This window comes from Rhopilema esculentum, chromosome 2 (assembly GCF_057945365.1).
Source record: "Rhopilema esculentum isolate cy_ngs chromosome 2, ASM5794536v1, whole genome shotgun sequence".
Classification (NCBI taxonomy): Eukaryota; Metazoa; Cnidaria; class Scyphozoa; order Rhizostomeae; family Rhizostomatidae; genus Rhopilema; species Rhopilema esculentum.
Genome location: NC_142816.1, coordinates 5,210,900 through 5,236,784, shown reverse-complemented (window position 1 = coordinate 5,236,784; position 25,885 = coordinate 5,210,900). Strand labels below are relative to the sequence as shown.

General features: G+C 36.3%; 2 protein-coding genes across 3 annotated transcripts; one reads left to right on the top strand and one right to left on the bottom strand.

Annotated features, from left to right (window-relative positions):
• Positions 1-239: 239 nt before the first annotated feature.
• Positions 240-8,173, bottom strand: LOC135695607 (calumenin). The gene is made up of 7 exons (XM_065214740.1): positions 7,925-8,173; positions 5,739-5,938; positions 4,830-5,002; positions 3,997-4,057; positions 3,509-3,597; positions 2,703-2,792; positions 240-1,746 (listed from the first exon to the last, which is right to left on the bottom strand). The coding sequence occupies exons 1-7, from the start codon at positions 8,119-8,121 to the stop codon at positions 1,648-1,650; spliced, it is 909 nt and encodes a 302-aa protein (XP_065070812.1). The 5' UTR covers positions 8,122-8,173; the 3' UTR covers positions 240-1,647.
• LOC135695604 (uncharacterized) lies at positions 2,960-25,001 on the top strand. Of its 2 annotated transcripts, none has more exons than XM_089110666.1 (4): positions 2,960-3,202; positions 6,865-7,018; positions 16,377-18,271; positions 23,623-25,001. In XM_089110666.1, exons 3-4 carry the CDS (start codon positions 17,692-17,694, stop codon positions 24,102-24,104), a joined length of 1,062 nt encoding a protein of 353 aa, XP_088966792.1. In that variant the 5' UTR covers positions 2,960-3,202; positions 6,865-7,018; positions 16,377-17,691; the 3' UTR covers positions 24,105-25,001. The 2 variants fall into 2 exon arrangements, with proteins under 2 accessions (XP_088966792.1, XP_065070810.2); XM_065214738.2 differs by having other exon boundaries at positions 2,992-3,202; positions 23,620-25,001.
• Positions 25,002-25,885: the final 884 nt, after the last annotated feature.

The window sequence follows — 25,885 nt, the reverse complement described above, 5'->3', positions numbered from 1 at the left end:
TTTCTGCCTCATTTGCTTTTTTAAGTGACCCTTTTAATGTCAATGCGAGTCTTTGTACAATTCTGCTGAATCAAAAAAGTTAAATTAATCATACTTGACCACGCCCATGCCCAGAATTTATTGGCAACGCCCTTGCTGCAAATGCGTCTTGTCAAAGAACCTTCAAATAACTATTTTCCTCAACCTTTAAAGCTTGTATTTCTTCTAGTATATGGTGCATTTTTTATCCTTCTCTAATGTTTCTTTGTATTAGATATCTGCACCCAATAAACATTGAACAGTGTAATATTCACTTAGAATTTGAATATTCGCTTTGTATATTTTCCTTCTGTCAATGTGAAGTAGACCTGAAATGGGTATGTAATTATTAAGTGTTGCAACATGCTTTGCACATGTAAGATGTAAATCTCCTCAAAACTCGTCTCTTCCTGCGTTTCCTTTCTCAATTTCATTGACTCATCTCTATATGTTTGTTTTTAGTTCCAAATAACCCAGTGAAAAACAAACATGCTTCATATACACTCTTCTAATGTAGTACACTATTCTACTGTAGTACATTTGTTAAATATAAGTTGAAAAGAGGTTTCATCGTTTTAATTATGAGCATTCTGTTGAACATCAATGCACATATTAAGCAGATAAAAAACATTTAAATTTGAATATTTTAGCGTCTTTCCACATTCAACTGTTTTGCAAGGATTCACAAGGAGGCCACGAAAGCCGTTGAGAATGTTTTCATGCAAAGCTTCTACTAAGTGGAAAAGTCACCATTTGTAAAGAGAAAAATACAAAAAAGGCCTAAAAAGTCTCGTTGAGCTATGCTTCAACTTGCTCTCGTAGAATATTGTATGCTTTATTATTAGCATAAAATTGTTCTACAAATTGATTGATTAATTGACGAAAAGGCATTGGAAATTAATGTATTGCTTTACATAGTACTTAGCCAAAGTTGTTTGGAATTTCTTCGTCTGGACCTCCTACACCTTCTGTTAGTTTCTACTTGGATGTTGTCATTTTTCTATGACGGTGATATGCATAGAAACCATTCCAACTTTGTCCATCGCAAACTAAGACCCCTCAGTGGCTCCAAATGGAATTAAGCTATCATTTCAAGGAATTAAGACTTTAGCTTTCTGGCTTTCTGTACACTTGAGACGGTAGAAGCCCTCTAGACATCTTTTCTTAATAGAACTCTTTCTTATCAACGATGAAACATAAAGTATGCAGAAATGAAAATGAGTTATTATAGACAAGATTGGTTTATCTTTATTTCAATCATGACGTATTTCAATTGCTTTAAGATAAAGTAGTACAATAAAATCAAAAAGCAATCGAACTCGATCCTGATAACTCGAACCTCAAAGAGAATGATGATTGTAGCCAGAGTAACAGGTGTTCGAGCTATCAGGAATTTTGACGTATTGGTGAAGGTTAAAGAAGAATTCACAAAGAAGTTTCTAGTTACCAGGACGTTGAGTTATTAGGAGTCCAGATTGCCGAAATTATACTGTATATATACAAAGGTTTTGAAAAAAACGGTTTCTTGTCTACCGTAGAATAGAATTTAAGTAAAGATGATGATTCTTGTTCACGTTATTATAATGTTTTAAATACTTCAAAGTCTTTATAGATTGATGCGTAGAAGCATCAAAATTCTTCATGTAAAAGCAATCCATGCTGCGTCGTACTGCTGCTAACGAAAATCATGTGGTGCATGATAATTTCGTCTGTATCGAGTTTTCCATCCTGTTGAAGAAATAACATTTGAGTTAATTTGATTGAACCAAAGGCTTCATGATTATATCTGCCCTAGGATTTTCGTTCAAATCCTCCTGTCTACTCTGATAGTATATCGTCCTTCTTGTGAGGTTATGTCATCTGACTGTAGTAACTAATGATTGTATCACGTGACTTTGTCAACTGTCATTGTTAAGATATGTAAAAAAAATTAGTTTTTCCGATGAAGTTGAGTGAAAATAAAAGCCTAAGTATTTTGATCTTGTTTTCTAACTGATTTCGAAGACGTCTCAAAACGTTACACTTCTATTCCTAAAAGATCATGTTTGAAAATAGAATAAAAAAGCTTGTAATTCTGAAGTATATCATGCATAAAGAAAAAAGTTTTTCGTCTGAAACTCCATTTAACAAACGTCTGGTAACGACACGGGAAATTATATCCGGTTTCGTTAACTGAGTAAGAGCTTTGCGGTTGCTGATTGGTCAAGCCACAAAACCAATCAAAGGCGCCAATTTTCCTCCCCGCAATTTTCGATCTTTACTTGGATATAAATTTCTACTTACCATTTTAGACCTTTATCCAACATTTTACTCCCAAGGTAATGGATGAAATGTACTGCAGCTAAAGTTATTTCCTTGCTATTTTCAAATTTTACGCTTGTAAAGATGACGGTTAACTAACTTAAGAGAATCAAGGAATATTAACTGAGCATATTAAAGGAGTCATCCAAAACGATGACTTCCTTTTGATGTGCTTTCTTATGAGTTGAGTAAATACTGTGATCATTAGGCATAAAAGTGCTCATTTGAAAATGCAGATTGGTATGAGTATAGCTTATAAAAATGCACTCCACTTTTCTGAGATGCTAAACCATTAAAGAAACATGAATCTCTCGTTTGATTTTTATTTTTGCGCTTTTTGCCTACGAAATCTAGATTCAAGCCCGTCTAAAAAAATTCCGTACCTGGTTCTCGTCTGCCATTGCAATTAAATGTCTTGCCTCTAAAGATGCTTTGTTAAAATCTTCAGGACGCTTCCATTCTTCAACTTCATCCTAAATCAAAGGAAAATGTCTTTATAGGGACTGTTTGTTAGTTCTTAAATAAAACTTAATATAATCAATTCAATTTTAAAAGTTTGAAAGAAAAGACCCAGAAAAAAAATCATGTTACATATTCATATTGCAAAATGCTGGTGTCAGCTAATTTCAGGTGGTTTAAATGAGAAACGGCGGGCTTTGTGATGAGAACGAGGCATTACTAACATGCTAGCTGTTTTGCCGCCAGAAGGAGGGAGGAGAATGCAGCAGCTTTAAGAAATTTATCTTCGTTCTTAAATAAAGGAAAGGTAGATATCATGAAGTTTTTGCTTAATTCGAATCGAATGCATCGTTACTATGGAAGATATACGCCCATTCGACATTTACTTAATCCATTGCCGTTGCTTTTTGGAGAGAGACGACAGGTATGTTTTGACGAATTCCTTCCCATAGAGTGAACACGCGCATGATATCTTGTTCAATTCACACTGTTCTTCTTAGTATTTCTGACCTGTTTGTTGCTTTGTTTCATTTTAAAAAAACATTTTCTTCATGTTTTTGTCTCCGCAACTCCTCTTATCTGGTATTTTTCTACATTTAAATGAACAAATTTGCTTTTAAATTTGTCTTATTGATCGACTCTTAAATTCTATCAACATTGCACGCCTGTCTGTGGTAAAATTAAGCTTTCCCTTTTGGAAAATTCAATAAATTTATCAGAATATACTTACAAGGTCAAGTTTTCCATCACGGTTTATGTCATGTTTTTCATGGAATTCTTTTTCATAGAAATGCCTCATTTCAGGGAGGTGTATAGACGCTAAAATGAAAAGTTATCCATTTACTGCTAATAACGGCTAGTCTATGAAATACTTTTAATATGCAAATTTAAATATCAACAGGAAATTCAGAACTAGTTGGTTGCCATTTATAATAATGTTATTGTGGGATAATTCTTCAGATTGTTAGGTAAGTTAGGTAGGTAGGTAGTCAGAGACACAGCATGAGATTAAATTTTTTTTGGAGGGAGGGAGGCTTAAGGTTATATTCCTACAACTTTAGACAATGCAGCAGTGTCTATATTAACCCCCAAATTTGACGTTTGAGGGAGGGGGGCCTTTTTGTCCCTAGTTAATGGCAAAGGGTAAGTGTTAGTTAAAGACTAAATATATCATATTTTAAATTTACTATTTCTTTGTCGTATAAAATAGGAATGTACCTATATATTCATTCATGGAGAGAAAACCATCCTTGTTTGTATCAGCTTCCTCAAGCTCTTCCTGTCAATAAAATTTGATTCCAAAAATAAGTCTACCATATAATCAGTCTCCTGTATCTATGTAGGTTTTAATATAAATGTCTTAATTGTTAATACCTAAATTCATTTTATGGCATACAGTTGTTTGCAACATGTATTATGTTAGACTTAATACAATTCACAGTAATAATTTAAAATTCTTTGAAGGCCTTTTCTTCATGTCTGATTTTTTTGTTCTTTTTCATCTATCTAATTACAGGTAACCCTGCAAGCTAGATTTTACTGATTAATTGTTTCTTTTCAATTTATTGATTGTGTAGTTTTTTGTATGAAAGTATATTATTGTATATTATACTTATTAAGCTGTTATCAGACCATATTTATTCTGGAATTTTCTCCCTTTTTGGACTAAGCGTGTCATTTAGAGTAACAAAGTGAATGTTTCCATAAAAGAACAAAGTAGTACTGATTTCCTTGTGAGTTTATTCCTTCAAAAATATTTGCTTATGTAGTCTTTGGAGAATATTCTCTCTGAGGATGCCTGAGATCAAGCTAAAAATATACTAGAATCTAATGGCATTAGCTTAACTTTTAATTAATAGCCAGTTTTATTTGAAGCTGTGCTAAATGTTTTTATAAAATTGGACCCTTAAAGGTTTTAAGCAATCTATGCTTTTAAATCAAATTATAATAGCAATGCCACCACTTAAACATATAGCCAGAGGGGGTATTCCCCAGAAGGAGAGGTCATTGTGATTTAACTGAAATGTATTAATTTTGATCATATTATTCACCATTGCTACAATTCGCATCATGACCTCGTGTTCCCAAGGATGCCTAAAAAACTCAAATTCTGTTTCATTTAGCATTGTATCATTATTGTTATCAGCAACCAGCCATCTTCTTTTGTCTCTCTTGATGAGGTCCTTGAAATTTTCTTTTCCTGCTTCTGCCAAGCCATGTGTGTCTGCAAATACATTTACATGGAATTAAATTAACTTTAAATGCTAACATTTTATCCAAAATTTTTGCTTGAACCCCAATAAAATATTTTGAGATTTATGTCATATTAATAATCTATACAGCATTTTTTAATTGGACCATATGAACTAAAAGGGCACTTTTAAATACCTTTAAATGTGAGAAAGAAGCTAAAATTGTTTCCAATTGGTTGAGATATGGCCACATGAATACTACTGGCTCTCTGCATTAACACAATGTTATTGTTATTTGCTCTAAAATCTGAGCTGTTTCAAAACAACAGTGATGTCTTACTTCTAGGGCTATTTCCTGGATTCATGGTCAAATTTATTAAATTGTCCCTGAAATGTCATGATAAGAGTGAGGTATTCTAAAACATTTGTAGTTAAAAACTGTGGTAGGTGCAAAGGTGAAATCTGTTTGTTAGACAATGGAGTAGTTGTTAATGATTGTTGGAAAATGGTCCGGTTCCAAGTTACTTCCACAGGTTGTCATTACACTCTGTTGCTTTACTTTTGCTAACCCTTCCACACGTTTCCTCAGATACACCAGTTCTCATGAAAGCCTTTTTACCATTGAGTTCTTTAAAAGCTAGTATTTTGTGTATCCTTGGTGACTTTGGTCATACACAGTATATCTTGCCTAGCACATCAAAGCAAAGCCACCCTTTTAAACCCTGATCTTCTATTCTCTGGTATTCTAGCCTTCTTCAATCGTTTTACCTGATTCCAGGAAACCATAGTGGGTTAATGAGAATTCATCCCATGCCACTTTGCCATCTCGATTCCTGTCACAATCTCTGTATAACGCTTCTACATCTTCCTTGATGTTCCATCGCTTCAATTTATGTGTTATCCATGTCTCTAGTTCAGGGAAAGTGATGAAACCATCTTTGTCCAAGTCAATATGAGGAACAAGGAGCCTGTCAATAATTCAAACGAGACTCTTCAATATGAAATGTAGCTTTTTCTGATGCATTATCTTTCAAGTTTAGTTTACAGTATTTTAAGCCATGTTTTGAGAAGGACTGAAACATTTTTGATTCGTGTTTTGATGCTGTGGAGCGATTTACTGACGAAACAAAAATTCAGCACTTGCAAGGAATTTGTTCATAAAAGTCACAGAATTTAAAAAAAATGTTTATTCTCTCTCTGCCGAGTTTTTAAAGCCAAAATTATGCATGCCTTTTTATGCATAAAAGCATAGTGTAGAGCGTGATTCAAAACATGTCACTTTGTTTCCAATAAATTCCGTAAAAAAGATGTTTATGCTGGGAACTGCATCTATCTTGGACTTTGAGAAATCAATTACTCTTAGTCACTAGTCCTACTACAAATCCTTCTGGATTTAACGTACAAGACCATATTTTCACTTCAATATAGCGAAGGAAGATACTTATTTTACTTTTTTGTTAGTTGCTAGGCCCGAATCCTGTAAAAGTCATTCAGAAAAGTATCGAGGTAATTGTAGATTGTAATTTTTGTAAAACTTTTTCAATCATACGAATAAGAAGCATGTTATCACAGCTATCCAATTTGCACATTTTGATCCACATTCACTTGGCCTAAGTTGGACAAGCTAATGTATCGCTGGCCTATCGCTAGTCTCATCTCTTGTGCAAAGAGAAGTGCCCTAATTTATTAATACCATAGCATATGCAACAAAACAAAGATTACGTGATGTAAACTCTAGTGTTTGATACGCTGAATTGTGTACCTGAGTTCCATAGCCGCGTAAAGCTAAACGCCAGCTAACGTGCGGTTTTAAAAGTAAAAATTGGAGAAACATGAGAGTGAACCCCATTTTGTTTAGTAGCTAAGTCACAAAATCTTCTTTTTCATATTCTAGCAAACGACAAGCTTCTACAAATGCCAATTGATGGACTGGTTATTTTGCTTTGCCAATGGAATCTAATAAAATGGCATCGTGGGTCCTATACCCTGTGTCTTGCCTGCCAACGTATCTGCAGCTGAGTTAGTCCACATGAAGCTTTCGTCTGAAGGTAATTTTTCAACTTTTTTTTATTGATTGTTTATGAATATGTTTAAGGAGTAAATTTGAATATGGGGAGATCTATACTGAGTGAAATTGTGTATTTGTTTGCAGTGCCTTTGTAATGATCGGAAAAATATATGGTTGAGAGGGATGGAAAAATGTAGCTGTAGCTTGGATACAAGCATTTCAGTGTTTCAATTACGTAAAAGCTTGTTGCTCTTTTTAAGCTCAATCCCATTAACCAAGCACCCGTCTCTGGTTAAACCCCATTCATACTTTAGATAATTGCATTTTGTGATCAGGTCTTTTTCAAGCAAAAATTAAAAAAAGTGTAGAATTGTCTTGTGGGTATGAAATTCAATATCGTACAAATCTCGTATCTTTCATTTTTGGCAAACTCTTTTAAAATAAGTCACCCATTTTTAAAAAAAAAAAAGGCTAACTTTCACATTGGGATTTTGAAAAGAAGGTCTGTAATTTTGGTATCGTAATTTATGTTTTTCCTTTCGTACGTATGGACATAAAGGATCAAAACAGTATTATTGTAAGGAGGGATGAAATTTTGACCTTCTTTACTAAGTACATCTGTTAATTTTCCATGAAAATTTTACGGCCAGAAAGGTCCTTGAAGTTACGAATATTTCTTGAAGGCTCGATGTTCAACGAAGCCAGTTTCCAACTTACTTTCTAAATACCAACAAATTTCCTTGAAAATTTGAAAATTACTTTCGAACGTCACACAGCCATTCTCCTGATATCTGTTTCTTGGTAAAATGACAAAAACGCCCAACTCTGGGTTCTTTCTGTCATTTCTTTACATGATTAAATGCGTGTTCTTAAACTAATAAATTATAGTATAATCAACTTATGCCTTAAATCAAACACTTAATATATTATAATTATCCGGTCTTACCTCAATCGTCGTCTGGATTCTTCCAACGACAGAGAATCAAATTCCTTCTTCATTTTCTCACCTAAAAATAGCTTATGATCTTCACTCGTAGAATGTGTATGTCCATCTTGGTCATATTTATGCTGATCTGCTTTGATTGAAAATATCAAAATGTCAGCCGTAATCAGTAAACCAGCAAGTAATGCTTGGCTGCCCATCGTCCTGGTTTGCAGTGTACAATGTTAGACTATGTCTCTGCGAAAGAACATATTATTGCTCACTTTTTCTTTACAGCAATATACAGGGGGTTTGTATTTGAATAATTGCTTCAGTACAACATGATGTCGAATAGGAAAACAGGAGACAAGTTGACGGGCTGACACCTCCGTGTTGGAAATTAACAACTTAAATTGCAGCGATCGTTTTGTTTGGTCAGCGATTTGATTTTGTTTTATCAGTTGCTCTGCCTGTGATTCGTGGAGATCAGTATTCAGGACACGTCGTGGTAGTAATGCCTTTGGAACATCTGTATTTAGACTCGAGGGCTGCGTATGCTATTAAGTTAGTATGCCCAAAAATTAGTAACAAGAATGCCTAAACAGCCAAGGGGCAAGGAGGCACGCTTGAGGCAGGCATCTGAAAAATAATTCTCAGCTTTTAGCAATTCTTTCGTAACTGTCTTTTTTTAATTTTCTCGTTGTACCTTGAAAATCCGCTAACTGTATTGAAAAATGTCATCATGAATAAGGTGGTTAAGTCAGAATTTCATATGAATCTTTTGCTAATTACAAACGGCGATGTCCAGGGCATTTTATAAAAAGGGCGCTCGGCCCCCTTGCCCCTCCTATCAAAAGGCAACAGGAACACTCGACCTGTGCCCTCTCTCCGGCGTCTCTGATCAGTAATACAGCTTGTCAGTACCCTAGCATGAGCGTCCCCATATCAGTTGAACTTGATGTGATAATCTTTGGCTTTTGATGAAAATATTTCATGGGGTTCTTTAACTAATGCCTCAAAACGGTTTCTAAAACTTGAAAAGTGGAGTTGAGCAATGAAAGGCCGCAAAAGATGACCCTATCTCTACTTAACGCTTTTCACAGTTCGATCCCCAACTTTTATACCCAGGGTGGAGGTTCATCAGTGAAATTTCTTTGTATGATATTCATAATTGAATCATTTTACTGGACTTGTATAGTTTCTTGTCGTTTAATTGCCCATAGAAAAAATACGTTTCATTTTTCAGGGGATAGAGGTGTTTTCTTAGCCCCAAACAGAATGCCCCTTCTATAACTGTTGGTTCTAATCCTTTCAGGCAATACACACTTTTTTATAAGAATACCTAATTTTTTTGCTGAGCCTCAATATTCATTTTTTTAATTTTAAGCCCAAAATTATTCTTAAATTCAGAGGCGGATCCAGAGCAAATTTGAAGGAGGGGCTGTCGATAGTGGGGGTGCTGGAAAATTTCCAAAAATTGATGACAAGAGTACGCTGTATACGACAATTTCATATACCTTTTCAGAATAAACAACATAACTTTGAGGTAATCCTTGAAGCAAATTAACCTATCGGTCTCAGAAACTTTTCCCCCTGATTCTCATTCTTCAAAAGGGGCGCACAATTTCCAAAAAGGGGCGCCAGACTTGCTTCAACTCGTTGAGGGAGGGGCAACTGTCCCTAGTTGCCCCCCCCCCTTAAATCGGCCACTGCTCAAATCATTTTTAAGCGACACAAGATGTAACTGGGTTGCATGATGGTGTTTTTGGCCAAATGTGTTTTTGGCCAAATTTCAAGGCATGAAAGTAGCACTTGTTTTGCTTTTATAAAAACACAAATAAAAAGCAAATTTGATTCTTGATGAAGCTTGACCCTTGCTCTATTCTTAAATTATTCTTAAATTTCGGCGATTTTAAGCCTTAATATTCTTATAGACATTTTTTCCTTATATAAAGAGAACAGTGTAAGGAAACTGAATAATGAATTCAGTGAAATAACAACTGAGACATGCCGTAGAGGTATCTTCTAATAAGGAGTGCAATTCTAGCAAGAGTCATTTTCAGTGCGGAAGTATAGATTTTGTCTGCTTAAACTCGATGAGAATCATGTACTGATGTTTTGGCATCAAATGCATAATAAATGCATATTCCGTGAATTTCTTTGGGACGTTGGCATGCTTTGAAAGCACACACTTTCGTCTTGATTAATTTTATTTCAAGATCAGAGATACGATCATGAAACAGACAAAATCCTAGCGAGTGTTTCTTTGCTAGGCAAAGAGACCGCAAGACGTGTTTTTGACTTGGCATTAAATGATTATTGCATTGAAATTCTAAGGCAAGGATGTACATATAACAAAAAGCAAGGCATGTAACTTTATTTAATCAGCATCAAGAACTTCTTTGACAAATTCTTAGATGGTCGGTCAACAAAGCAAAATTTAAATGAATTGAAATACAACACAAGGTGCTTGCTAATGCTTAGATGCGTGTTTGGTTTGAAATAGAGAGTTCCAAAGACCCCCCCCCCCCTCCCCCAACATAAGATTTGTACCATTCAGTCACCACCCCAATCAAGGCCATCTGATCAAGGACAAAGAGAGAAACCCCGTCCTTCCTCGCCCCTTGCTGGTAAAGGAGTATTTATTTGCTTACACTTGACTCGGATTTCTAGCTTTGGCAATGCTGTGGCAATACCTTTAATGTCTGCGTTTTCCTGATCAAAATGCAATATGCTGATTATATCTGATAACTTTGTAGCTAAACTCCTATTGAGAATTCAATTGTTAATTGACCTTGCGCTTTGTAATAGAAATGTATAGCGTGACATCTCTGTGTAGCGAGTTATTGAATGAGTTTAATTGTAACATAAGATCAACGGGACTTAAATCAGTGCTTCAAAATAGACGGTAATTAGTAAGCATGTGGTCTCAACGTTCTTTCATGCTTCGAATCATTCTTCGATGTTTTAAACTGGTGCCCCTTTTTATAACTCATTACCAATATTAAACCTATTGATCTAGCTTTGTTTTTTCAAGCAGGTGTTTCGATAACGCCAACAGAGCTGTTTGTTAATGGTACCAACAATGTTTACGTTGTGACGTTATGAATCGGATTGTTGCTTGGTAACCAGCTACGGACCACATGTCGAATGACCCGTGCGGTTTCGGTGCTTTCTGGTTCCATTTCAAATAACCGGCTTTTCTGCTCTACATTAGGGTGTGCTATTGAAATGCTCTTTTGGGAAAATCTTCAACAATTCGTGCCGTAGAAGTTTGTTTTGTCCGGTTGAATGACCAGCTCGTAAACAAACATTTAAACAGTTACCAGAATCGATATGTTCTGATTACCAGTCCGGTGAATGGGATTTTCTATGTTTGTTTAACCCGGATTAGTGAAACGTGTCTAAATACAATTCAATCCCTGAAGGATTGTGCTCTTTTCTATCTCAGTGTTTCATTCCACGCTACAGTGGTATCCTCATATTTTTATCTCGTCATTTTTTCTTTCTTTATTTAAAATTGGTACAATATCTAGCTACCCTAAAGCTTCCTAAAACCAATTCATTAAAGTTACAATACCACATATACATAAAGATACAATGCATTGGTCACAAGTACTATTTATTCTGTTGTATGCATAAGAAAATATTCTGTTGTAAAATGAAAATTATAATTTATTTTAAAATATTTGTTAAGTTAGGATGTATTTTATTTCGTTGAGGATCGTGCCCCGTATTTTGCTACATCTATATGGCATAAGAAGGTATGAAATATGTATGTTTTGTAATTTGGCTCCTTTGTATTCATGGAAAAAGGTAAAAGGTCTAAAAAAACAAAAGTTTTGAAACACACTTATGCTTTTCTCTCGCAGAGCATAGAACGTTAGAAAAATGATCGAAATGCTAACCTAGGAAATATGCATACCCAGTTGTAAATCGAAAAAGGCCAATCAAAAGCGCGAACACATTACTTTTAAGGTTGCCCATTCAGTACCTCTTGCCTATACAACTTCATTTCTTTATTCAAGAGGGAGGGGTTAATCCGAAATATTTTCGTCCTATTCGTCAGAATATGAATTTAGTATATATGTTGTCTACCTCTCCCTTAAAGCAAAACAAAAATTGTCAGGTTTCATCTCATGATATTTTGCTGTATTGGTAGTTTTCCATCTTTTAGGCTAAATAACATTTTTCAATTTGGTTGAAAATCTTTTCCAAGTTACTAGTCTCTGAACAAAAAGGGTATATATTTTAGAACCCTACCCAACAGTGTCCCCAAATTCCAGAGAAATTCACATTAATCCCCCGAAACTTTATGGGGGTATCAGCCCGTTCCTTGCGGAGCTGTCTAGTTTCCATACTGCTCGACCTGGTGACGTTTTTAGTTTACCCTAACCCTAACCCTCAACCTAACCCTAACCCTAACCCTAACCCTAACCCTAACCCTAACCCTAACCCTAACCCTAACCCTAACCCTAACCCTTTACTTGAAATAATTAATCATACTAATTTATGACTATTAATCATGCTTATTTATGATTATCCGGTCGAGGAGTATGGAAACTAGACAATTCCGCTCTTTGCTGGCCACCCCTTTATCGCAATTGTTCAAGACTTCTCTCAACGACAATTTTCTGAGTACCATGGCCTAAGAATTCAAAGGCCTAGTTGTTGGCTTTTCTTTAAAAGCCCTGTTATGTGATCAAATTTTTTGACAAAATCTTCATCAGATATTGAAATTGGAGGATGAGAGAGATATATTCTACATTGTTTGTGAGAATTTTGCTTCAACTATGTACGAAAATGGAGGATCACATTCATATTTTTCATATTCATATTAAATTATTTGATATTTAAAATCCTTTAGCATGAGAATGCAAGCTATACTACAAAAGCAAGTTAAAATGCAAGCCATAGTTTCTATACTCAGCTGTTGGTGCCCTGACCACATATTCCAATGACGTTTGTGGTAGATATAAAAATACCTTCTTTGTTTCTTTGTTAACACATTTTGTATGTGAATTGCCGTCTTGTCGTTTCATTATTACTTGTTTTCTTATTTCCTCTTGTTAAGATATCGCTGTCAGCCAAAACAGGAAGTACTTTTGACAAATGAAAACTGACTGTACACAAAGGTTTCAGGTCTTAGACAGTATCAATTATTCATCCCATGTGAATACACTCTATTAAAGAGAACAATGTTTATGCCCTATGCATGCAAAATTGTAATTTCATTTTATAACAAACCATTTTAGGGGCTTAATAAAAAGCCAAGTTAAGCATCCGCTGTGCATGCTGCAGGGCAAAAACAACTGTTCAAAACTTACTATATGCAAGCTACTTTTGTTATACTCGAGTTTTGTAAACCTCGCGGTTTTGTAAACCGCTTCAGATCCTGGGGTGCAGTCTAGAGCATGCCTAAAAAAGATTGTACTGTCCAGCTCTGGCCTGGAGTGAAACCTCTATTAGGGACAGGGATCCACCTAAAGGCACGCCAATGCCGGGAGGTTTTGGGAATGTCGCACTCCCGGGCACCCAATGGAAAGACAGCAACCTCGATTTCAAAATGAGCAGTGGTAGGAAGGGGGAGCCTTAATGTAGCCTGATTTGCATAGTCACATATCAGTTATGTTAGATTCAATTATATCTTGTGATTGTTTCGGAAGTTTTGAGGCTTTTCTCGCCCCCCCTATTTTAATCCCCCGTTTTTAACTACCCAAAATATTTTAGAGCAAATGACAAGAAACTCCTGCAGCATGAGACGATGTATCACAAAATCTTCTGGTTTCGTATATCAATACCGTTTGTAAGATTCATAATGAAAAATGATTCGCGATATCGTTAGATCCAAAGCCTCTCTAAGCCTTTATAATAATAATAATAATAATGAATAATTTGTTTAAAGTTGGCGTACTAAATGAACGTCTGGACTTTAAATTACCAGCTTATTCTCATAAAGCACACAAATATAATTACTTTGCCTTGGTAGAACTTTTCATTCGCTTTTTTACTGATGTTACTCCTCTTGCTGTTAATATTGGCATTTCCTTTTCTGTTAAAAACCCCCTTTAGTCCTTCTCGATTTTTGATAAATATATTTTTCTTTGCATTAGCATCGCTGTAGTTCACTGGCAAAATTTCTGTATATTTTCGCCTCGATTTTAATTGATTCTTACAGAACGCCTAAACAAATCTAATAACTTCTGTGAATGAATTGATCATTATTGTCATTATGTTTTCGGACCGCTTCACAGAAGCCATGTCGCAGAATCTAGAAAAATGTGTCTCTCCCTTATTGGGCATGAAGTTCGCTTTCTGAAAACCCAAATTTAGAGCGATGAATAAATAAGTACAAGGACCGAGATACCGGGGAGCCGGGGGGACTTGTCCCCCCAAAATACTTAGGTACCATAAGTAAAATACTTATATTTTATGAAATATGGCTGTTGTTACAATTATTTATCAGGGCTGCCCCCCTAAACAAAAAGTTGTTTGTCGGTCTTTGAATGCGTAGGCTTGGGCGTGGTAATAAAACTTTGACGACTTTTCCATAATTTTCAGTCTGTTAACTGCCACTTTTCAGGGCTTCACCGCTTTATTGCAAAAGCCATTCATATTAACAGTAGACCTCTAAATGTTTTCATAACTTTGCAGCCGCCATCCTATTACGACATTGAGAAGAACAACACAATATAAACGATTGCCTCAAAGGGCATGCACACCTGGTGGCGTTAGATTGTCATTATTACATTGAAACTTATTAAGTCCAGTTAATTCTAGAATTGTGCGCACTTTACATCGGCGCGCAAACGAAACAATTGAATTGTTCATGCATTGTATTTCGCTATCAAAGCCACGTGGAATAAACGATTTTTGTTTTGATGGCAGTCGCCCGCTTTTATATAATATAATTCAATCAAATCTCCCGCCATTTAGGCCGTGTTTGCTTATTGGATAAGCAATTTAACCATTTTACTGATCGTTATAATAATGATGATATTAAGATTTCCAAAGATGCTTCCAAAGTGAACTATGTTAGTTGTTTTTAATAGTCAGTTTGTAAGCTTTAACTTTTGATGGCCGTACAACTCGTTGGAGGCGTAGGAAGTGTTGCCTTTTGTGTTTATCTTGATTCTTGAATAAACCAGCTTCAAATGTTATAACGAAGTAATTTTCAAGCACAACATCCCCATCTCCCTTGAATTTTTACCAACATTACTACTCTCTATTTTTTTTATTTTTTATTTAACGAATATTTAAACTGAATTTACACTTCAACTTACGAAAAGCTGTTATAAATGTGTGTCTAGAAATAAAGATAAAACCAAATTAGAAAAATGTCAAAGTGAGCGAGCTATACAATGGAAGAGGGTTAAAACGAAGGAGATAAATTACGTGTAATACTTATATAAAGAACTTTAATTCGCTCCAGCTACGAGATTCAAGAGGAAGCTTATTAAAATATTAGGTCCTAAAAAATAAAAACTTTTCCTGGCTGATGCAGATTTAAACCTTGGCAATCAAATCATCTTTATGTGATATGAGGATAAAGAAAAGTATTTTGTTCATCATCAAGATTTTACGCATATGAACACATATTTGGCATACAAGTATTTACACAAGATGAGAAATTCGTTTCTCTGGAACATCAATACAAACAAATGTTTCTTTCCTTTGCAAATTGTCCAATAAACCATTAAAAACTTCGTATTTCTACTATCTTCAATCCTTTCCAAAAGCCCTTGGAATACCTTGCAGTCAATGATTGATTTTCATGAAATAAAAGTTTCCAGCCGTAAGATACAAAAATATCACCCTCTCCAAAACGGGGAGAAGCCTATTGCTTACCCTAGATGATAGAGTTACATTAGTTAAGCTTCAAGCTTTGAAACTATTGTATTAAATTATCTGAGGGGGGGGGGGGTGCTACTGAATTTATGCGTAATTTTAGCTTATTTTTCCAAGACTTTTGGTAAGCATTCTAGTTTATTTGCGCCCAGTTTTCAAGAGTGACGGATAATCATCCATAAAATGCGCCCGCGATTTGGCCTGCAACTAGTGCAGTAACAAAGGTATCGGGGCCCTTAGGAATAGAACTGAAGCGGGGCACCTATAACCAGAAAATAATCCCCTGTTTGTATGCTTAGATGGGGGAAGCTAAGACGTTTTTAGAAAATTATATCTTTCGGCAAACAAAACAGAACCTGCGTCTCCCCTACCCCAATACATTGAGTTATTAATTATAGCTATCTAAAAAGGAGTCAATTGGACAGCACTGAAGTTCAAAAATTATTCAGAACAGAGGGATGCTACAATAAACCGAATTTAGTTATTTTAACGATATTTTCTGTTTGCTTTGTATGTTTTTCGTTGAAAATCAAAGGAAAAATTTTTCATTTTGGTTATAAGATATGCATTTTAGAAAATTTTACTTGTTTTATCTTGACAGTTTATTATCATTTTTGAAATTTTCTAGGTGCCGCGTCACTCATTTTCAAATTTCCCGCCTTCCTTTGCTCAGCTAGGATCGGTGAGTTTGCCTAACATTTTTTGTTGAGAATTTTTTTAAAATTCAGCAAACGTCAACAAGATATCAAGCTTCAGAAAATCTAATGTTCCAATAGCCTTCAGATCGTCAAAACTGAGCTGGATCACAATTTATTTGCGCCGAAGGTCTAGATAAAAACCTCCCCCCCCCCTAATTTCCCCATTACGCAATTATCCCTAAACTGCCAATCTTTGGCATCTTGGAACAGGTCTATGTGACATAACGAAAACACGCGGCTACTAATTTATCGCTACCTCTGCGGTTTCGATTATCAGGTCATAAAATAAAGTTAACTTTTACAGTAGATTTTCTAGCTCGGCATCAGTATATTTTGTCCGTCTCGGCACAAGATCACCGGTGTGTATCTTTTCAAAAGGTTTCCTTCGGCAATCAGGGGGTCTAAATGGTAGATACTTTCAGTTTTAGTATCAAATGTTTCTAATCAACTGGTGGCCCTACTCCCACACTCACTGAAATCAGGTGAAACAAACGCGGTTTTCAACTGTTTGCAGCATTTGTTGAGCTAACAGATCCCCCGTGCCGCGCGGGTGCCCTACTCTTTTAAGCCGCGAGTGATTCTTTCGTTGATGAAAGATCATAAGATTTTTGAGATTATGTGTACACTTGTGAAACACGTGCGCCGGCCGTTACCAATAAAGCACTTGCAATAACGGCTGGTACCCCAGTTGAATGGTGTAAACATAACTAGTGCTTTAGACAAATTCTTGATCATAAATGCGACTGAAAGAGATTGAAAATCACTATCGAAAAGAAATTCAGTTGATTCAACAACACACGTTTGAGTACACTTAGCAATTCGTTGCACGGCAGCATTCTATTTGTTTAGCTTTCCGAAATAACTTGCTGTCTTTGTGGACAACTAGAAGATTTTTCTTTGCGTACAGACACTCTGTAAGGCAAAGCATTTATCGCTTCAAAAGAGTTACATTGAAGAAAACAGCGTTGAGGGTTCGGAGGTATTTTTGAGAGAGAAGTTTGCCAAGATATGGGTGATCGTAAAAGTCGGAAGAATTCATCTTCATCTGTTTGATCGCGGAAGTAAGTGTAGTGTAGTGAGAGTGGTTGTACACGACTGGAGCTGTCTGGCAGAGTTGCAAAGTCACCAAAGAATTTCAGAGAGAATCAAAGAGACTTCAAACTCATCGTTGACTACAGTAAAGTTTCTAAACAGGATATCAAATCTGTTATTACAGCAATCAGCTACTGTCACTATTATTTGAAAATGGCGCGAAAAGAACGTGACCCATTGATAGGTGACGACCATCAGTACGCCAGCAGAATATACAGCTACTTGACGCCGCCGTCAACACCAAGACTTGAATCATTCGTTGATGACGACGAAAGCGACTATTTCGTTAAAGAATCGACTTTTACCGATAACTTTGATTTGTATTCGACAACATGCTTCGATGATAACGAAGAAAACGATCCATTTTACGATTTCGCCGAAGACTTCCGGGACCTTCGCCTGCCGATGTTGAAAAGCGACTGTATGTGGGGAACAGCGGAACAAATTCGCTCATCTCGCTCTTCGCCTGATAACAACAATACTTCACTTACGAGATGCCCGTCTCGAAACTTCGCCGCAACGCCACTTCAATTAACTTTTCGCTCTACAGCGACAACTCCGATTATTTTCGACGACCGCAGTAGCATGAACCTTTTTGTACCAATCACATCCACTGTTTCGCCGAGAGAAATCGAGAATTTATCGAAAGATGCCGTTACGCCATTGAAACTCTCCTCGAATTTTACAGCTACAAGAAACCTACCGTTATTGTCACCAAATGAAACCGAAAGTGGTAAGTGTCATATTTTTCTTATTTTTGTTACATTTTTCATATATTTGATTTCTCACTGATATGCGATAAATATTTTGTCGTCATCTTTTTATGACTGTTAACTTTAATAGGTATTTATCTTATATGCTGTACTTTTATTTAGGTCAAAAATCACCTTGCTGAATGTCATAATTCCTTGTCAAACAGATTTAACTTCGTTTTTATGTATCGGTTTAAATACCATATAAATATAGGGAAGATTTGCTCAGTAATGTACATAAGGCTATTTTGATTTTCTCAAACAAATATTTTCCCATAATCATCTCTGACTGTTGACACTTTGGTTTGCCTCATCAATATCTTCGTCACAAACTTTTGATCTCATTGAATCATAGAAGCCTTTTCTTATTTCATTTTCTAAACCCTGCTATTCAAGTCTAGACTTGTTTTTACACTTATTTTGTTGTTAGTTTCGATCAAGGAGCTTTTGCATTGTTTGGTGAAATCTGCCAAATGCTCCTTTTTTAGGGTTCCTCATTCATCCTATTGTAGAATTTTTTTCTTACATGACCAAGATCTTCACCAGCTCATTATTTACCTTGATCGTCATTTCATCATCTTCCAAAAACATTTTCTTATTCTGTTATGTATAAAATCGAAAAAAAATATCAGACCTTTACTTTAAGCAGTTACTACTAGCAATAGTGTACTCATTGCGAAGAGACTGAGGGCAATAGGACTTTAAAAACTTGAGTGAATCGGAAAGAGTTTGGTTAGAGTGGTCTTTGTTTCTTACTAATTTATATCAAGAAGCCAGAAACTTGTTCACTTCTCCGTAAGGGAAGTAAGCAAATGATCTGATTTAGTGAATGTCCGTATTATCCGAGGTACGTCTTTTGACTTGAACAAGGTAAAAGTTTCAGATGGGAATTTAAAATCAGACCGACTTGGCGAATTTCCAAGTCATCTGGGATACAACTTAATAAGATTCAACTGTACTCTTAAACACTGAAAACCTTATTAAGAAAAGAGATGTAAACAAGGGTGGATTCGAGGGCGAGCACCTAAATTTCCTTTGTTTTCATTGGTTTGCCGCACGGCCACGGACTGTGAGACCGCCATGTTTCTGGGCTGTAATCACCGCTTTTTCTCAGGACCTCATTTAACATAACTGATCGTCGCTAAAAATAAGCGATTACTAACTGGCTTAATGGCTGTGCTGGTCTTAATACAACAGCTGGTATTATACAGTCTGATAGATATAAAATAGGTAATTTATGTTGTGCAGCTAGAAAAAAAACAATAATTGATTAACAATTTTAGAATGGGCACAGTTAAAATCAAGCTTGGTCTAATTTTGTAGCCCAGTAAAATTTGATAGCCCAGTAACCTTTGCTATGCTTGAACCTTGAAAAACAACTTAAGTATGATGAATTCTGTAAATAGACTACAAGTAGCCGTTGTGACTTTGCTAACGTAGGCCTTAAGAGTAACTGCAACTTTACGTAACAAATCAAATCTTACCTGTTAAGCAATCTTAAAAGAAATCTTAACGGAATTTAGTTAATCAGTCCTTCGGTACACAGATGTACCTGCAAAAGAAGAATTAAGTCAAGCAGTAAGTAAAGGCCGGGGGCGGGTCCATTTTACATTAAATTGTCAAATTTACATTAAAGTGAGCACTTTTTCTATTCGAAACCCGAACCCTTTTTCACACGCTAACTAGGGGTTCATTTACCCCTCCAGTCCCGTGACCTTCCGTTGTTTAAAAAGTAGCTATTGTCCTTCTGACTCTTCCATCTCTTTATATAAGCAAAGACCCCAACCCCAGCTAATTTACCTCTTAAAGGCTATGTCGAGACTTGTAAACCTTAGAATCTGCCTGTTCAAGTCCATAATGTAACTTTGTAATTAAGCGGGATGTTGTAACAAGATAATCCACAGATAAACGCTCTCTAGTTGCGCATTTTAATCTGATCTTTTTCAATTCTTCGAAATTTCAGTTTTTTTCTTCATTTTTTTAATATTATTTATTTATCGTATAAATATTGTTTGAAAGCTTGCCCTTATAAGTAAAAATTGTAGGCTAAGTGTATCGACAATGTTATTTCATACATCAAGCAAAAATGCTGCATGAAAAAGGTGTTTGGAGTTTTGAGGTCTTTAGATTTCCCTTTCCCTGCTGAATGGCTTACTATGAGTTCTATATTTCATTCCTTTCGATTCTGTCTACTTCTAGCAACAATCCCCTTGCTTCTACACTTTTGAATATCCCCCCCCCCTGCTTTCAGATTTCATTCCTTTAGATTATGTTCACTTCTAGCAACAACCCCCCCGTTTCTACGCCTTTGGATACTCTCCCCCTCCTGATTCCAGATTTCATTCCTTTAGATTATGTTCACTTCTAGCAACAATCCCCCCGTTTCTACGCCTTTGAATACTTTCCCAGACTTCGACATGCTCATACTGACTCGCATCTGCTCCTTGTTAAGTCATTATCTGGCTATAGAAGCAAATAAGCAAATAGAAGCATACAATTTGAAGCGTTGGATAAATACTAGATGACTGTATTGAACTTTTGTTTCGAGTCTGCGTAATCAGATCTCGAAATCTGTCCTGGCTGTCGTAATTTATGCTTCACGCTCTTAAGGCCGATTTCAACTAGACGAATTCTTTCGCGCGAATCGAATAAACATTCGTAGCGATAGAGTAGGACCGTGATCTACTTTCTGCGAATCGAATTTTTTTGCTGCAAAATCTGAGAACATTACACCACGCATGCTCACATTGGCAAAATTCGATTCCCGCAAAAGAATTCGCCTAGTGGAAATCAGCCTTTAGTCTCTGTCTTGATGGATGGATTTTTACTCATGACGCTAAGGTAGCCAAATATCAGTACTCGCGCTTTAAGCGCAGCAGACCTGCGTGTTCAACGAGCTTATAAATTTCATTTTTCTAAAGTTACTTTCGTTAAATAAAAATTAAGAATTTAGAATTCAGGGATTTCAATTTTAGCTGTTTTTTACCTAGCAGAGTAAATTTAGACGTTTTCGTCTACAAATATTATAAAACGAAATAAATGAAAATGGCGTCAGGTTTTCCAAGCAATTTTTACATGGATATTTTAGAAACCGAAAAGCTGCGAATGGTTCCTTGTCTATGCTGTTTTTCAAGATGGTAAAATTTAGACCTGGTGTAGTCTTTTGAAAATTGGATTTATTATCGAAACGCAAAATGTTTAGTTCCAGCCGCCCAAATAAGTTTGAAATGACCTCTTCTCCTCCCCTTGAAATTAACGGAGTCGCCAATTTGTATAGCATCAACAGTTTCAATTGCCCCCCCCCCCTAGTAATGTACCGGTTCCTTCAGTCTGAATTTACTGTTCTCCGTCGTCCATTTACCCTCGGCGACGTCCTAGGCATCAAGGCAACAATAATTCTCCCCCTCCTTGAAAGTCATCAGCTTCAAAACCAATGATGCAATTCTGTGTAAATACACCTGCCAGTTGAAGCAATCAAGTAAAACAGAAAAAACAGCTCATCTGTCTGGTCTATTCATTCTATCGCCTCAAATTTGATCAACTGAATCAAACTTTGTTCAGACAGAGATATGTTAAGTCAACTATATAAACAGCAATAGTGAACACACGTTTGATATTGTTAATGTAAGAAGCACTGTTTGACGTCATGTTGTCTAAGGTCCTGGATATAGAAGGATATGAGATCGCTTGATAATGTCATATGTATCTCGTCTGGGTAGGGGGTCAGCAGAAAAGGTGAACATGTTAAGCTATTTTATGGAACAGTTTCTTGGGAGGTTTGAATGGGAGGGGATCTTCCCGATTGGACATCCCGACATCTGTTTGGCCTGCAATCGAACAGCAAATTTTGATTTAGAAACTTGTTGAAACTGCTTTTGTTCCTTTGGAAAGAGCTAAGCCATGCCAGTAAAATAAAAGTCCCCGTTTTGGTATTTTGCGAATCGAAATGAAAAATTGCATTTTCTATTGAAATTTTTAAACTTGCAATCAATGGCGACCTTCCAGGAGCTAAAACGTCCGTGTTAAGAAATAACCAGGGTGAAAACGAATACAAGTGATTACATGAAATTGTAAGATTCAAAGAAAGCTGCCAGTCTCATTGCCATTCTGCAAACATGAGTTGCTTTGTTACTCTTGTCGACTGTATTGGAACATATGCCTAGTTATCAGGGCGTTTGTAAATGTTTAATGCGTGCTCGTTGGCCACATGTGAGCAAAGTCATAAACATCTAAACAATCCGTCTGGTTTGGTTAATTCTATTATCATAGCCTAACTCTTCTTTGTATTCGTGCATTTACAGGTACCAGATTGCGATACACGCCTTTACCACAGGCATTGCGGAGCGTTGCGAAAAATAGGGGGTCTAAAAGAAGTGGGGAGGTCTAAAACCGGATTAAAAGTACTTTGCTGATTGGTCACTTCTTAATATTTTGTATTTTTTTTTCAAAAAGTTGGGGCTAAATCCCCCTAGCCCCCCATCCCCCCTCTGCTCCGCGGTGCCTGTATCAAAGACCCATCATCATAGTTATAACAGCTATTCTCTATTGAGGCTTGATTTCTTCCTTCGATCGTTCTGCTGAACCCTCTTGTTAATGCCCCCTTGTCGTCTTTGGTAAACATTCCGGTCTTTTGGTTACCTATTACAACTAGGTAAGCTAGTATTAAGTTGTATCTTGGGAACGATGCTGGATGCAAGCCGTTCGCCAGAAATTGTGCTCAAAGGGGTTCCAAGTCCCATTTGCCGACAAAGTGGGTGAGCCATCCTTTTTTGCCGATAAGTTTGGAAATTTGCCGACTAAATACCCCTATATTGCAAAACTGTTCCTTTCTGTAATGGAATTTTTCACAGGGGGTGTCACAGCCCACACGCCCCCTTCTAGTGCCGGGCCTGGTTGGATGTGTACATTGGTTTAGCAACTCTATTTATTCATGGTAGAAATAGACAACCTATTTAAAATAAGTCTATGATATTTGCTCAGTTTTCTTAACAGCTAATCATTGCAAACATGCTGTTATTTGGTTGCTTTGGTTGGCGCTTCTGTAGTTGTATTTGAAATACCGGTTGTTTGAAGTACGCATAACTGGTAACTCTAGCGTGTGCAGCGCGTGGTTTCTGAAAATGAATTTGCGTTTACCCGCGTGAGCATCGCGCTTTCTTATATGGTTAAAGTGACACCAGCTACATTGTCGTAATGCGTAACGATAGGTTTTCGTAACCGCTATGATTGGTAAATTTCTCTGCAATTTATTCATATACTTTAGACTGTTCATTTGAGGCTGGGTTTTCGTCGATGTTTCATTGCAATAATCCGATATTTCTCGTTCTAGAAGACGAAATCGATGTTGTAAGCGTTCCCGAACGACAGAATACGCCGGCGACTGACACAACGACCATATCTCATGATAGAAACCACCAGAAAGCTACAGAGAAGCCGAAAAAGGCGGTTTGTAAAACAAGCAGTTCTTCTCCGGCATCGGTTTCAGCGTCACCCAACTCTTCCGATACCGACGAATCGGTCTCTCCTTCCGGACGAAATCGGAACGGAGGTCCGACTCACGGAAGAGTCTCGCACAACGATCTCGAAAGAAAACGAAGGGATGAATTGAAGCGAAAATTCGACTGCTTACGCGCGGCGATTCCCGAAATCGAAAATAACGAGCGGGCGCCTAAGGTAGTGATTTTGAAGAAAGCGAAAGCCTTCGTACCGCGTCTTCAGGAAGAAGAGAAAGCATTACGGACGGAGAAAGAAAACTTGAAGCAAGTGAACTCTTTGCTCATGAGAAAACTGCTGTTGTTGACGAAACGTAACTAGCTTGTTCAATAGTCGTGTTAAAAAGCCAAAATTAATAGCTTATATTGAGCTAAACAGTATTGTAATTAGATATTGTGAAATTTTCCACATGTCAAATAATTCTATTCTTTATAAGAAGTAAAAACCATTCATCGAACTTTAGATACCAAAACATTAAGCCTCGCGTCAATAGCAATACTTGAATTATTTTCAAAATCTTCCAGCTAATTTGAAAATTTCCTTGGCGTTTTCTCAAAGCAAATTTTGATAATAAATCGAGTCTTCGATAAAGTACAAATATTCAGTGAAGAATTGCACATAAACTGAATCTTCGATCAAGATTCTTAAGTCTATGATAAGAGCATCTAATCTCGAAAGAACTTGTTTACACTTTAAAGCGACTACTCGATACTCTCTTTAAAGGATATCGTATCTTTTGAGAGTGGTTATTTTTTCTTGGAATTTAGTGCTACCATTTTTTGACGCTGTTTCTGCGCCGTATCATTAGGTCAGTTATGTAGGTCAATAGACAAAGCACTATTTGAATGTAGCTGGGGGGCTGGAGCACAAAAATAATGATGGCAGATTACTATAAGTTTTTGGCAACTTGTTTAGAGCACCCCCTCCCCTAATTACTTCGTCGGGGGCTCGGTCGTCCAAGACTCCTTAGCGTTTGTTTAATTTTTCTGAAATCTTAGAGTGCCGTTTTGTAAATATATTTTGTTTAGGCCGTATTGAATTGTTTGAATAACTTTTTAGTTGATAGATGCTAATATTACATTTAATATTAAATTGATAGTAGTTCTGTAAGAATGTTTTATTTATTTCAAGTAAATTAGTATCCTTTAAAATATTTGATGTTTTATTGCTCTCTGAAACTTAGTAATAATTTTCATAGTTAAAGAATCTTCACGAATCCATACTTGCAGTTTCTACGAGTTTTCTTCTTCTCGTGAAACTCAGTGAAAAGAAGTTATCTCAATCTTATACTTTTTGGATGAGCGAAAGACTGAAATGAGGTTTAAGAAAGATTTTCGTCGATTGCTCATCCAATTTTTAAGTTTACCTTCATATTGGTATGGCTCTCATCTCGTCAGGTCTTCGACCAATGTTTGCATTTAAGTGAAAGCTTGAATAAGTTTATAGGAAGATTTCAGGCTGAGCTTGGATCAATTTAACGGCAGATTTTTTTTATTTAAAACCTCATTCTGAATATAATAATGAAAACTGCTTTCTACAACATCCTTCATATCGTCTTTCGTAAGATGTGGCTAAAGTTTCTTGGTTAATTAACTAGACGATTACACGTGGAAAGAAGCTATCAAAATTCATTTTTTCGCTACGTTTGCCGTTTGGTTTTCTCTCAAAATCATTTTTTCTTCAGAGAATGAGCAGAAGAGGCTCTTGATTGCTGGTGTGGGCAAAAACTTTTTATTGACTTGCAAAGACAGTATTTGTTCTGTATACACTCTGCAGTCAATGCCCAATTCTCATTTCTTATTTGTCGATGTTATGGTGATTTTCTTGGATGTAAATTCGTTTTATGCTGCACAAATCTCTGGGTATATTTCTTCCTTAAATCTTTCTGTAAACACGAGAGTCATTTGATATTCTCAGACGTAATTTGTCTTTCATGTTACTTGGCTAGGCAGATGGTCTTTCGTTTTAGATATGTGGTTTTCTGTATTCTAATCATAGCAAAATGACCTTGTGTCATACATGATCAAATTCGTAGCCAGTATTATAGGATTTGCTCATGTGACGTGATTGATGACGTCATTGGAAGCATGCTATTTGTTGAT